Genomic DNA, 13,873 nt, shown 5'->3' with positions numbered 1-13,873 from the left:
TACTGTGTAGCGCAAGGAAAAAGAAATGCATTAACTGCCAAACTGGACTCTGCAGCAAATGGCAAAATGAACAGAAAGAATACTGCTCTGCTTTAAACCAAACCCACAAAACCCATCAGTTCTTGGTCTTAAGTGACAAGATCACACAAGTTTTTTTTATGATTACAACTGATTACCAGATCAGCTCTTCTAACTGTAATTTCTTTTAAGCTCAAATAACATTTAACTGCGGCTTAATTGATAGCAATCTTGCTTTTGAATCAAATGGATGCAATTTCGAGTTACACTCCAGAACTCAGTTCAAAGTTCAGTTCACAACAAAGGTGTTGTTAAACTAAGGCCTCATCTGTCCCTTCAGATGAATAAAATTGACACATTGGTAATATTTTGAAGAATAAAGGGAATTATCCTTGTTTAATGTCTAATATGTATCACCCAAACAACAACAAAACAGATTATCTGAACATTATAATCTTGTGCTTGTGGGATGTCATTTTGTGACCACTGGTTGGTATTTCCAACAGAGCAATAAGGTCATCTATTCAAAAGGAATGTGACTAATTGATGCAAAGTGCTTTTGCCAGCCGGTGATTCTGAAAGCTGACATACAATTGCAAATTATTATTTCAGTGAAAACATTTCTTGAAAACAGAGTTCAGGGCTTTACTTCTTCAAACAGTGAGTTGGAGGCAACAAGAGCTCAATCTCTCAAAATGCTTATTTTATACATGAATTTTACCTTGAACTGATGGGCTTCCTATTCCACGTCTTGAGCATTGACTGCTCAGTCTCCTCTTTGGGTTTGAGCAGCGGCACTGTGCTTATGCACAGACATCAATCTAGAGCCCTTAAATCTCCAGGGGGTTGGACTTAAGGTATAGTCTGTCAGGCACGAAGTCTAAGTCGAGCAAGTGGGGGATGGGGGGGATTTGTAGTTGTGTTGTGAAGATGAGCTTCTGTGTGGAAAGGGGAATTTGGCAATTTGCAAGCATGGGGACTAATTTTGTAATTGGGAACATCACAAACCTAAGAAAATTGCGCACATCATGTCAGACATAGATGAAGAAAAAAACTATGATTAAAGAATACAAAGATTAAAGATACATGTAACATGTTGTGACATGCATAGGTTATTTTTAAAATACGATTAATCTTTTTTTACTTCCTTAACACTTGATGCTTGCTTTCAGGGCTGTTTCCTTGAAGTTCTGTCTCTGAGGTCTGTAGTCCCTGCTACCCATCCTCCTCACTGGCACTGTTTCTATTAGTCCCTCCAGAGCTCATCAACCTGTCTTCTGTGCAAAAATGGAAGGTTGAAATCAACATTGTCAACAGCTCCCTGACCAACTTGCACAAATAATCCAACACCCTTGATCTCCTTAAAATATTCTTGCAGTTTTCCTATCGATACTGAGTAGCCTTTATTTTCCTGCACTGACTTTCCACTTGTGCTTCCTAGGTAAACAAGGCAAGATAAAGAGATACATACAACTTTCTCACTGCACCTTTCCAGTCTAAAATGTAGGCTGAAAAGAACAGATCTCATTCAATAAAATCTGTCACAAACTGGCACAGCTATCATTTCGGTAAAGGCATAATTTAGATGGAGATGACTTTCCTTCTGAACTAAAATGCTCATTAAGACAGTTGAACTAACATTGAACTTAAAAATGACAAGTTAGAGAGAAACCTTGGCACGTTCAAACCAGCCCGATCTATCGAGTCAGAGTAAAAGAATACTGGCGTGCTTTAAATGGAGAGTTTCACCTCAAAACTAAAATAATGCATAGTCAATTAATTCATCCCAGCGAGAACAGTCAATTGCCAGTTCCAGAATTAGTGAAATCTGAAAATTAGTAAAATTAAGAGAAATGCTGGGAAAGACCCAAGATTTTATTTCAGAGACTTTTGCCAAACTCTTAAGAGAATTATACAGTCATGGAGATGTACAGCATGGAAACAGACCCTTCGGTCCAACCTGTCCATGCCGACCAGATATCCCAACCCGATCTAGTCCTGCCTGCCAGCACCCGGCCCATATCCCTCCAAACTCTTTCTATTCATACACCCATCCAAATGCCTCTTAAATGTTGCAATTGTACCAGCCTGCACCACATCCTCTGGCAGCTCATTCCACACAAGTACTATCCACTGTGTGAAGAAAAGAGACCTATGGGGCACTTCTATCTTTCCCCTCTCACCCTAATCCTATGCCCTCTAGTTCTGGACTCCCTGACCCTAGGGAAAAGACTTTGCCTATTTACCCAATTTGTGCCCCTCAATTTTGTAAACCTCTATCAGGTCACCTGTCAGCCTCCAATGCTCCAGGGAAAACAGTCCCAACCTGTTCAGCCTCTCCGTATAGATCAAATCCTCCAAACCTGGCAACATCCTTGTAAATCTTTTCTGAACCCTTTCAAGTTTCACAACATCCTTCCTTTGGGAATTGAATGCAATATTGCAAAAAGTGGTCTAACAATGTCCTGTACAGCCGCAACATGACCTCCCAACTCCTGCACTCATTACTCTAACCAATAAAAGATAGCATACCAAAACGCCTTCTTCACTATCCTATCTACCTGCGACTTCACTTTCAAGGAGCTATGAACTGCAATCCAACGTCTCTTCGTTCAGCAACACTCCCTAGCACCTTACCATTAAGTGTATAAGTCTTGCTAAGATTTGCTTTCCCAAAATGTAGCACTTGTTCACACAATTTGTGCAGGTTAGTGAGGCATGGAAATTGTTGCTTGATCTGGTTGAGAAAGGATACCATCAGATTAGGACAAATCAGGATTTCAAGTCTATTGCTTTGCACTCTTCTCTGGAACACCTTCTCCATACATGGATAAATGATCTCTTTTAAAGATTCTTCACAACCTACTACAACAACAGTGTCTTAATTTATTTGTTCAATTTTTCTATAACCAGGTGCAGCACAGTAGCTCAGTGGTTAGCACTGCTGCCTCACAAAGCCAGGGACCCAGGCTCAATTCCAGCCTCTGGCAAATGTCTGTGTGGAGTTTGCACATTCTCCCATTGTCTGTGTGGATTTCCTCTGGGTGCTCCCGTTTCCTTCCCCAGGGCAGGTCAGGTGAACTGGCCATGCTAAATTGCCCACAGTGTTAGGTGCATTAGTCAGAGGGAAATAGGTCTTGGTAGGTTACTCTTCAGAGGGTTGGTGTTAACTTGTTGGGCCGATGGGCCTGTTTCCATACTGTAGGGAATCCAATCAAATTATTCCGTCTGAATTCCATCACCTCTAAAGGACAAGTCACCAAAAGGCATCCTACAGGTTGTTCCGGTATAAAGTATGTTTCGATAATGCAAATTGTGGACACTTTGAGTAACGTGAACTTACTGCTGAATGGGTATAGTGATCTACTTCAGCGCAATTTTCTATAAAGCAAGATGGCAGTGGAATGCAACTGCTGAGTTATTGTAGAATGACCTGCATAAATGCAATTGAAATGTAAAGAATGGCCATGTACTTTCTTTTTCAGAATCAATTAAACCCAAGCGTCATCATTCTGCTTCCATACCATAGTATGTAATATTGACCTAAATACAAAGAAAGAAAACTGTGGAGACTATTATTTTTCAAGTATTTTCCACTTCAAATATTACTTCTTTGCATTCTTCTTAGTCATTTAGAGAAATCAATATCTCAAGTGCTCTCTGTGAAACTAACTGTTCACTGTCAGAAAAGTAAAAGGTATGTGATCTAAACTAAGGAAATTCAAATGGAATATATCCATTCCTGACAAATAATTTGAAAATATTTGTTACATCCGTATTGGAACCATGGATGGATGTCACTTTATACATCTCAGTTTTATTTTGCAAAAATGCAATTTTGCTTCAAAGGAGTCCTCTAACTCCAGCTTTCTACAAATGTCAAGACAATGCATCAGCAAAGAACACATTTTTGGATCAAGGCTTCACTCAAATTTTAAATTGCCCTTTCAATGCCAAGGCTTTACATTTTTGCATATAAACAACATAAATACGTGCAAAAGCATGTCTGATCTTAAAATTATTTTAAGTACACAGAGAAGAAACTGACTTTAGCAAAGCAGATAACAGATTTCTAATTTCAACCTTAAACTTAAATCCTGTTGCAGAGAACTTAAATTAGCAATCATCATTAGATATTGCGCCCTAAAATGCAGGGAATGTACAGTACCTGTGAGACATAACCAGGAGGCACATAAATTGGAGGCATTGAGCCATTTGGTGACATCATGGGAACATGAGCGGGACCTACAATAACAAAAATTGAACGAATGAAAAACAAAAAAAAAATTCCAACCGTGGTAAGGCTGACCTATTCTATATATTATTCAATAGTAAGGCCTAATCCTGATTGTTTTTCATCGGCTAAATATGTATGGATACAGGTTAAGTGAGGGTAAGATCATTTTATTAATGATGTGCTGATTCTCACAGACTAAATTGTCTAACTCACTGGTAAAATTCAAAACACAGTCTGCTGCTCAAAGCACCATAACTTTCAAAACTAAAAGAAAAAGGAATTAAAATTAGCAAATAAAAAAGGCAAGTTCCAGAACACTTTGAACTTTCCACCGATATCTTGGTTGTTAACTCTCCAAATGTTTGCTTCTCATTCTGTTTACACAGCCTGGACACAGATCCTTTGGTCCAGTTTGTCCATGCTGACCAGATATCCTAACCTAATCTAGAGAATCTTGGGTATTTGAACTCACCAATGGCAAAACTATGCTCATCTCAAGCCAGTGAAGAAGACTGCTATTGCTGGTCTTTGAGGTGACAGAACTGGACCTAGTTCATTTCTGGTATCATTTCACAAGCTGCTGCAGAAGATGATGTGTTGAGGAGAAAAAGCAGACCCGCTCTCCAAAAGCTCAAAGATTCTACTAATTTGGTTGTGTATCTTCTGTTGAACTGATGATGATGGATTACTTTACTAGTATGATGCCCACTGCTTTTTTAATAATGTCACACCCCACCTTCATGATGCACCACAAATCAAATAGCAACATACCAAAAAATTAAAATCTACCCCTTACAAAAATGAACAATGAAGTACAACACAGTTGTAATTTTGTCACACAAAGACAAGAAATGAAATTTAGCTGACAGCAAAAAAAATTGTGTTTTCAAAGATTATCCCTCATCCACATCATACTCCAAATCGTTTTGATCAGGTGATTATATTTTCACTGTTTCAGATATGCAGTCAAAAATTCACTTCTCAAAACTTTTGATTACATGTTCTTTCAGGAACGCTAATGAAACATGGGGCGGGGGGGAAGAGAGGGAGGAGAGGGAGGAGAGGGAGGAGAGAAATGGTTTAACAGCATTTCTTCAGATAGTTAGCTTATTTGTTTTTCAAAAGAGAGTTGCTTTCCATGAGGGTTCCATCATTTTTTCACATTATGGCATGAAGTTACACTTCATGAGACAGTTAGGAGTTAAAACGTCTCCTTTAACTTGAGGTGAATAAAACATTCTGAAAATGGATATTATGTTCATACAAAATCACTTTCTCTCACCAAGTGGTCCAACTAGTGAAAATCAACTCTGGAAAACCTGGACAGATTTTTTTTAAAAAACACTGACAGCTTCAAATTAGCATCAGAGGGAGAAATGAGCTTTCTGGGATCTGTGAGTTATTTACACTTTTAGATTCTTCCTGCAAGCTACATGCCTGCCGGAAGTGTGGCACACAGTGCCTGCATTAGTTAAGATGATGTCAAAGTACTTTTTCTTCAGTTTGGTGCGCTTGCTGCCTAATGCTTGGTCCGTTTTGATTTTAATTTGTTTACTACACTACTACGTGAAACCATGTTCTTTGGTTCTGCCTGTCACTGGGAAACTAATTGCTTTATGAAAGCTACTGTCTCTGTGGAAAATAACAATAGAATTTTAACTATGTTAAAATCAAGTTTTTTTTTAAATATCTTCATGACATACATACCTTGAATACACTGAATGTGACCATCTTCTGTTCGGATTGTGAACGTCTCTCCAGGATTGACTTGCACCAATATAACCTGAAAATCAGCATATTCCAACACTTAAAAACAATATCAATTTTCAACATTTTCATTATACATGTTCTTCGCTATGACATTGTTATATTACACAAGCATCAACATACAAAAATATTTCATATTCATGTTCTATAACAAAAAGATGGCAAAAAAGTTACATTTTCATTATACATGTTCTTTTGGCATAAACTAATATCTATCGCATATATAGCTCACAGCGCTGCATACTTTAGGGGAATAGTGCTATAGTGGTTATGTTTAGGAATAGTAATCCAGACAACTCACCTGATGATTTAAAGACAGGAATTCAAACCAACATTATGACATTTAAATTCAGCAACTAAATATTTTTGAAATAGAAAGCGGAGATGAGTAAACAGCCTTAAAATTCTGGATTGATGCAAAATCTAATTTGGGTCACTCACCCTTTAGGGAGGAAAGGAAATCCGTTATCCTGATCCAATCCGACTGATAGGAGCCATAAACCGGCAGCAATGTGATTTACTCTGAAACTGCCTTGCCCACTACCATATTCTCAAAGGAAAATTCAGTAATGTCCACATCTAATGTGTAAAGATGTTATTCTTTTGCTGTATGTTTAATTGTGGACTGAATGAAAAACTCTTTAAAACCAAGGAGTGCTGTACAATTGCCTTATATTTTAAAGCAGGAACCTAGCAATCATCGTAAGCATTTTTACACAACTGCTTGCTCGATCAATGCAAATGTGTCATGATAGATAAACTAGAACTTAGACACTGCATACAGATAGAGCTTTGGTTGGTACAAGTAACTGACTGCCTTGTAAATTAATCAGTTTCCAATTATAAAGGCCTTCAGCAAGTCCATAACTGCAACTGGTTCTTAGATTGCTGAGCAACTTGGACTACAAACAAAGTAGAGAAATCTTTCAATCTCAACAAGCCCTGTTATCAGCAGTAAAAGTCTCTTCAAGCCTGAAGAAAACCAGCTTATCTTTCCTTTAACTTTGCTGTAAGCTTTGACTGAAGAATCATGAGAATTGACTCAGTAACTTCTGTAATAAAGAAGCACTGAACTGCTTTCCCTCCAACCACGACACACTTTTTTTAAACTTCTGTGTGCATGTGCAATGGAAAGGTTACAAGGGGATCAAAATTTTAATTAGTGGAGTTTTATACCAATGGTTTACAATTGTTTTACTTGTAGCCAGGTTCTAATTATTCATAATAAATAATTTTTGTTTAGTACAGAAACTTGGTTCGTGTGTTCTGTCAATTGGATCTGAAAATCTAGTATCTTAGGGAATCTTTGCATATTTTTAAAAATCTTTAACTTTTGTACCAACTCTGGAAATAGCAGGATTTGATTTCAAACATACTGCTCCATAAGGTGTGACAAATTAATTCATTTAAATGCATGCAAATGTGATCTGTAGATGGCTTAGAGAGGTGATTCCCATTAAGTGTGTCACATTTTCCTCCTATTGGGTTATGGACTGTAATGTGGTGGGAAGATTGATCTGCCTCTTCTTTGAGATGTTCGCACAAAAATTAAGTGACTGCGATTCAGAAATACTGCAGGCAGAATCCAATTTAGTTACTTGTGCTGTTCTCACCAAGGATTTGTAAAATATCAAAACAACTTTTTAGTAATAAAATAGTTTGACATCCACACAATGATCAAGTACATGATAATTAAATAAGTTCAACTAACGTTCTAGGATGACAAATATTCTAAAGCCAAGACTGGAGGAAAAATGCATAATACATTAAATGAGAAAAACTGACAACAGAGAAAACCCAAACAGAGAGAAAAAAAGACTCAGAGAAATAGTGATTGTGTGTATCTATGGATGATGAGGAGGAATAGATTTTACATTGTTTAATGCCATGGGATGTAAGCAATCTCAAAATACCAATCTCACCTCAAGCCAGTTTCGAAATTAACAGCTGCCCATTTTATTCACCAACTATTAATGCATATATATAAAAATGATGTCAAATACAGAAATGAGATAAGTTCATTGCAAATATATAATATTGGCTACTTTAAAAAGGACACATTCCTTCCTTTGACTTTTTTTCAAAAACTAGTTCTTGTAGTACCAATTTAAAACTTCAGTTCTGACAAAGTAAAAATAAAATTATGCTTACCCCTAAAAACAAGTACAATGATCACTGAAGCAATACAAGCTATATGAAACATTCTGTATTTACTTCCAGAAGTTACTCCTTGTTCTGACGCAATGTTCTTTTCAAACCACTTTATTGAATGTCATTCAATTCTTGGTTTGCAGTGACATTTTACAAGTGACCTGCTATATTCAATACTGCCCCAAACAGGATAAACATCCTATTAATGTTCTCTCAGAGCACTATGGATTCCAATTCAGTATACATGAGAGAAACTATTATTTAAATTATGCAATATGGTATTACTGACAAATCCATTCAAATTGAAAAACAGACAAAATGTTATGACTTTTTCAAAGTATGTATACAGTGCAGCTTTATTGCTTAAAGAAATTTATACAAAACTTAAAATCTACTACTCCAAGTTTTTTTTGGCATCAACAAACTGATTTAGCTAAGATTGAGGTGTTAACACAGATCCTGGAGTAGAGTGGTGCTGGAAAAGCACAGTAGTTCAGGCAGCATTCGAGGAGCAGGAAAATCGACATTTCAGGTATTCCTGATGAAGGGCTTTTGCCCGAAACGTCGATTTTCCTGCTCCATGGATGCTGCCTGAACTGCTGCGCTTTTCTGGTACCACTAATCCAGAATCTGGTTTCCAGCATCTGCAGTCATTGTTTTTACCTTGTTAACACGATCTTTAATTTTATGATTTCAAGAACTGCAGCAAAAGTCTGCTGAAAGATTCATAAACCAGTGTAGCAGATGACCAAATCATACACCTATTTAAGAGCTGAAATCTTTCATGCTGTGAAGAGAATGAAAAATACCATGTACATTAAACAGTCAAAACTGGTTTCACCATTCTTCCACAGGTGGTGTTGATTGAAGGATATAAAAAATGTTCTTTTTCTGAAGATTAAAAATAAACGTATTGATAAGATGCTTAAAGAGACAGAAAACAATTCTACTATTGTTAACTCCTTCCCCACAGATCACCTTCTACAAAATTAATCCAGTTGAAACTCGTTTCCAGCAACTGTCACCATGACAACTAGCTCAATAGAAAAACACTGCAAAAATCACACAAATCAATCTCAACATTAAAGAATTGAGACATAGCCCAGCCAGTAGCTACACATATGTACTAGGCTTTATTATTCTGCACCACATTGAATACATTGGTGATGCAAGAGAATTCAATTGCAAAATGCAGTTGATACCTCTCCTTTTCTCCATGACAACTCACAGAACAAAATCTCAGCCAAGCATAAGTAAGCATGCCTCAGCAGAGTTAAAGCTCCCCTCTTTAAACCTACAGTGAAGTCCCTCTACAACTCAGCAGAATGCTAACATTCATTCATTCATTATATTGATTAATAACCCAGTCCAGTCTCTAGTGTTGAATTGATCACAATCATTGGAAGGGTTAAAGTAGGGATGAGAATGGCCTACTCACCAAGCCTTTACTCTATTGTTTTTGATTAAAATGACTTATTCTGATTAAGTAACACGTTAGAATAAACAATTCAATTCACCAGCACAAATAGAGACCATTGCAGTCATTTTATCAGAACTTCCACTGCAAAAGCAACTTATTGATAGGGAACAGATTTAAATATAAATATAATTTAAGCATAGTTAGATTTACAAATAGAAAAGAGATTTTTTTTTGTTCCTGGAATGCTAACAAAAACAACAATGTCACTAACTGCAGCATAGGCAGGCACTGATTTGCGCAGTTCATAGAAAATTTAACAGGGTCATCAAATAGAATGGTCTTCTAAATCAAAGTCCAGAGAAGCAACAGACAAAATAATCAAATACAATTCAGACAAATGTTACAATTATTGAATATCAATTTTACCATGTACAAATGAACTCAGAGGGGATACTGTTGCATGGTACATCAATTGAAAGGTTGCAAGAGTTCATTCAGCTTCATCCTCACTCAGCTGTAACATGACCACACTGCTGCACAATTCCATGGGCTGTGTCTAAAGGATGTCAAGGCAAACCAGTGCCTCAACAATGGAAGACAGTAATAGTTATTTAAATAAGAACCTGATTCAAGCTGGTATTTTCGTCTGCTTTCACACAGTAATAGTGTACAATATGACATTAAAAACTTAAACTTTCTTCAATAATCCCACAGTAGAAGGGGGAGGAGTGGGTCCAAAATATCTCTGAAGGAGATTGTTACAGAATTGAGACAACACATCCCAAGCTAGTCTGATTCTACAGCCCCTCCCCTTTGTAACGTAGAGAGCCATTGACTCAAACAGAACTTAGCAAAGATACAGATCTGGACAGCTTGAGCAATTTAGTTTTTCGAGCACTGTTAGATTTCAAATATCAGTTCACCAGAAGTTTCTTTATGGTAACTCAAGGAGAGGATACAAATCACAAACCTTGAGCTGCCAGTAATCTGCAGAATCCTGAACAGAGGACAAACAAGCAACTGTGCCATGTCAAGTTTGCCAGGTGCTAGAATATCACAGTGAGTCACACAGTATTCAGTGTCTTCTACTCTTCAACATGGAACAAAATATAAAACATCATTTCCTTCAAATTTGGAACTTTAATTTTAGTCAAACTTATGGATTAGCATCCAGTGAAATGGTCCTCAATATAGCCTTTACCATAAAGATTGGAGAGTCACAGAGATGTACAGCATGAAAACAGACCCTTCGATTCAACCTGTCCATGCCGACCAGATATCCGAACCCAATCTAGTCCTACCTGCCAGCACCCGGCCCATATCCCTCCAAACCCTTCCTATTGATATACCAATCTAAATGCCTTTTAAATGTTCCAATTGTACCAACCTCCACCACATCCTCTGGCAGCTCATTCCATAAACGTACCACCCTGTGCGTGAAAAAGTTGCTCCTTAGGTCTCTTTTATATCTTTCCCCTCTCACCCTAAAACTATGCCCTCCAGTTCTGAACTCCCCGATCCCAGGGAAAAGACTGTCTATCTATCCTATCCATGCCCCTCAGGGTCCAACTTCTGCAAAAATCAGTTAATCTCAGCATGGCTCACAGTGGACGCACAACAGCCATAATTACTTAGAATCATGGGGAGTAAAGATATTTGTCAGGTTTCTTTTTGAGCAAAGTTTAGCCCTGATGGCTTCACATCACTGTTCTGACTTGTATAAGAAAAGTACCCAAATGGGAAAAAGGATTACAGCAATATTGCTACGTTCTATAGGAAAGCACAATACACGAAATTAACACAAAAAAGTACATCTTCCAACTTATTACATTTTACATTGGGGACTATTCATGTAGATGGCAGCAGAGCAGAATGCTTCTGCCAGAGCTCCTTTGCTCCAACTGTACTTTTTCTTTCCTTTTTTGCCCTTTTTATTTCTTCTTCTCTCCTCTTAGCACCTGAGGCAGGTCCCAGAGCAGCATGTGGGGAAGCAGCTGCATAAGAGACCAGTGCAGGGGAGGCATCCCTGGAACTTACCTTGGAGCAACTGAGCGCTGGTATGGAACAGACTGGAGACTAGGAGCAGAAAGGGGCAGCTGTTGCACTAGAGTCTGGCATGGGCAGTCAGACCATGTGTGGAGGTCCTGCACTGCTACAACGTAATGTTTATTTGAAGTTTCTTAACTTACTGTCGTGGGATTGTGTTCAAGTAAAAACTGAAATCAGTAAGTGGCGACAATAGTCTCTTTCAGCAACCATAGCACAAGTTTGAGTTGGCAACAGAATCCCGAAAGACAGTTCTTATATATTATTACTATAGTGTTACATTTTTCATCCATAGTACACAAAGGTTTGAAGGGCTTCTGTCGTGGGAGACAGAAGATGGGTTAAAAATGTGTCAACTGATGGCTGGTACTTCTGATGGGGTGTGTGTGTCTGGTCTGCTTGATTTTTAGAGTTATTAGTTCTTTTGTCTTTTAAATTCGTTAGTAAAAATATTAGGCGTTTTTCTCAAATAAGTTAGAAATCATTAAAAAAAGTATACTATAAACTGATTACCACAGCTGTGGTGAGATTTACTTACTATTTGCCAGTATGAGATTCATTCATCCATGTAATTTCATGCAAGTGCTGTTTTTGTCAGTTAGTTTCTTAAAAGGGATAACAGCCCATTTAAAAGGTATTTAACACGTACTTCTGATTAATATTATAATGTTTCATAGAGACTTGATGGGTTTGGTATTATTCTGTATGCTGAATGCAATAATGGTTTAAATTTGGATACTACAGAACCATGGTTTTATGAATGAATGGATGAAACCATGTCTTGTAAGTGACGGGTTAGTCAAGGGTTATGAATGAATGAACAGGAACCTGATATTAATGAATATAGTGAGCTGGTGAGTAAGTTAATAAACATAGCCTAGAACACAATATCTCACACTGTGTCAACCCTTTAATGATGCCCTATTTTAAATTTATTTTTCAACTCGGGTAAAATAATTCAATTACTTTTATTCCTTGGTTGTATTCATGATTTGTACCTAGACACTGGCAATTAAAGATGGCATCATGAGGCAGACCTTGTAAAAGCTTTTCCATGTACTCCTACAGTGGAGAACACGTGGCAATAAAGCATATTCTATTCTATTCACTTGCTCAAACCCATGACAATTCTAATCCGTTCCAATTTTTTGATCAAAGGTCACAGGCCTTTCTTGACGTACAGACTGCCAAATCTGAATATTTCATTTAAAAAGTGACCTACAATTAACTGGAAATTAAACTACTTAAATTAAAAGAACATTCAGCGGACCAAAGTCAAGAGCAATGAAGCTTTTTAAGCAAAATTCAAAATGTAAGAATATAATCTAACTGTTGACGGCAGTGCTAAAAGGTCTTTAAAGGGATAACATCTACTTCCCAGAGGTGAACCTAAGTTTATACATATTGCATAGGACAGATGCTGCAATAATTAAGGGCTTATTAATTTTCTGTTAAATATGATTTCTAAAAAATCAATTGCCATAGCTCTAGTAACCCCTCCCCAACAGTAATTTTCTGTTAAAAGATGCTGATTAATTGAACATTTATTTAACCAGTTCACTAAATTTTACTTTATTGGCTGTTTTAATTGCATTAAGAAATAAGAATAAATTAAGCAGCAGTTTTTTAAAGCCTTTTTACAGACAGAATTGAATTGAGGCCTAGCACTCAGCAGTGTCACATTACAAGAGAAGCAACATTCAGCCAAATTTAAGCAAGATGAGTCTTTAATGTATTAAATGTAATGGTGACTTCATAGACTAGACATTTACAGTGCAGGAGGCCATTCAGCCCAGTATGTTGGTGCTAGTCAAAGATCATTAATCCCATTTCCAGTGCTTGACCTATAATCCTGAAGACTGTGGCAATGCAAGTGAATATTTAAACCCTGCCCAAGTGTTAAGGGTTTCTGGAACACCCACCCTTTCAGGCAGTACACTCCAGACTCCCACCACCCTTTGGGTGAAAAGATTTCTCATCTCCCTTCTTAGCCTTCTATCTCTTACCTTAGAATCTATGACCCTTGGTGATTGACCACCCCACCCCCCTTATAAATGGAAAAAAGTATCTTTCTATCCATTCTACGTCTCCCAATCATACCCATTTCTATCAGGTCCTTCTGTATTTAAAACTAGCATTTACACCTGATTACTTATCAATATTTTCAGGAGTAGATTTCATTTTGCATTGCTCAGACTACAATACTTGTACTGATGAGATTTTTAAAAACAAAA

General features: G+C 37.3%; 1 protein-coding gene across 1 annotated transcript in view; it reads right to left on the bottom strand.

Annotated features, from left to right (window-relative positions):
* Positions 1–13,873, bottom strand: part of LOC132820458 (fibronectin type-III domain-containing protein 3A-like) — a 142,671-nt gene that overhangs the window by 64,152 nt on the left and 64,646 nt on the right. The window contains exons 3-4 of the mRNA XM_060832610.1: positions 5,963–6,038; positions 4,187–4,263 (exon numbers count right to left, since the gene is read on the bottom strand). Coding sequence (XP_060688593.1) covers positions 4,187–4,263; positions 5,963–6,038 — 153 coding nt within the window. The remainder of the gene's footprint in view (positions 1–4,186; positions 4,264–5,962; positions 6,039–13,873) is intronic.

This window comes from Hemiscyllium ocellatum, chromosome 11, assembly GCF_020745735.1.
Source record: "Hemiscyllium ocellatum isolate sHemOce1 chromosome 11, sHemOce1.pat.X.cur, whole genome shotgun sequence".
Classification (NCBI taxonomy): Eukaryota; Metazoa; Chordata; class Chondrichthyes; order Orectolobiformes; family Hemiscylliidae; genus Hemiscyllium; species Hemiscyllium ocellatum.
The sequence above is the reverse complement of the archived record's forward strand: the minus strand, read 5'-3'. Positions and strand labels throughout refer to the sequence as shown.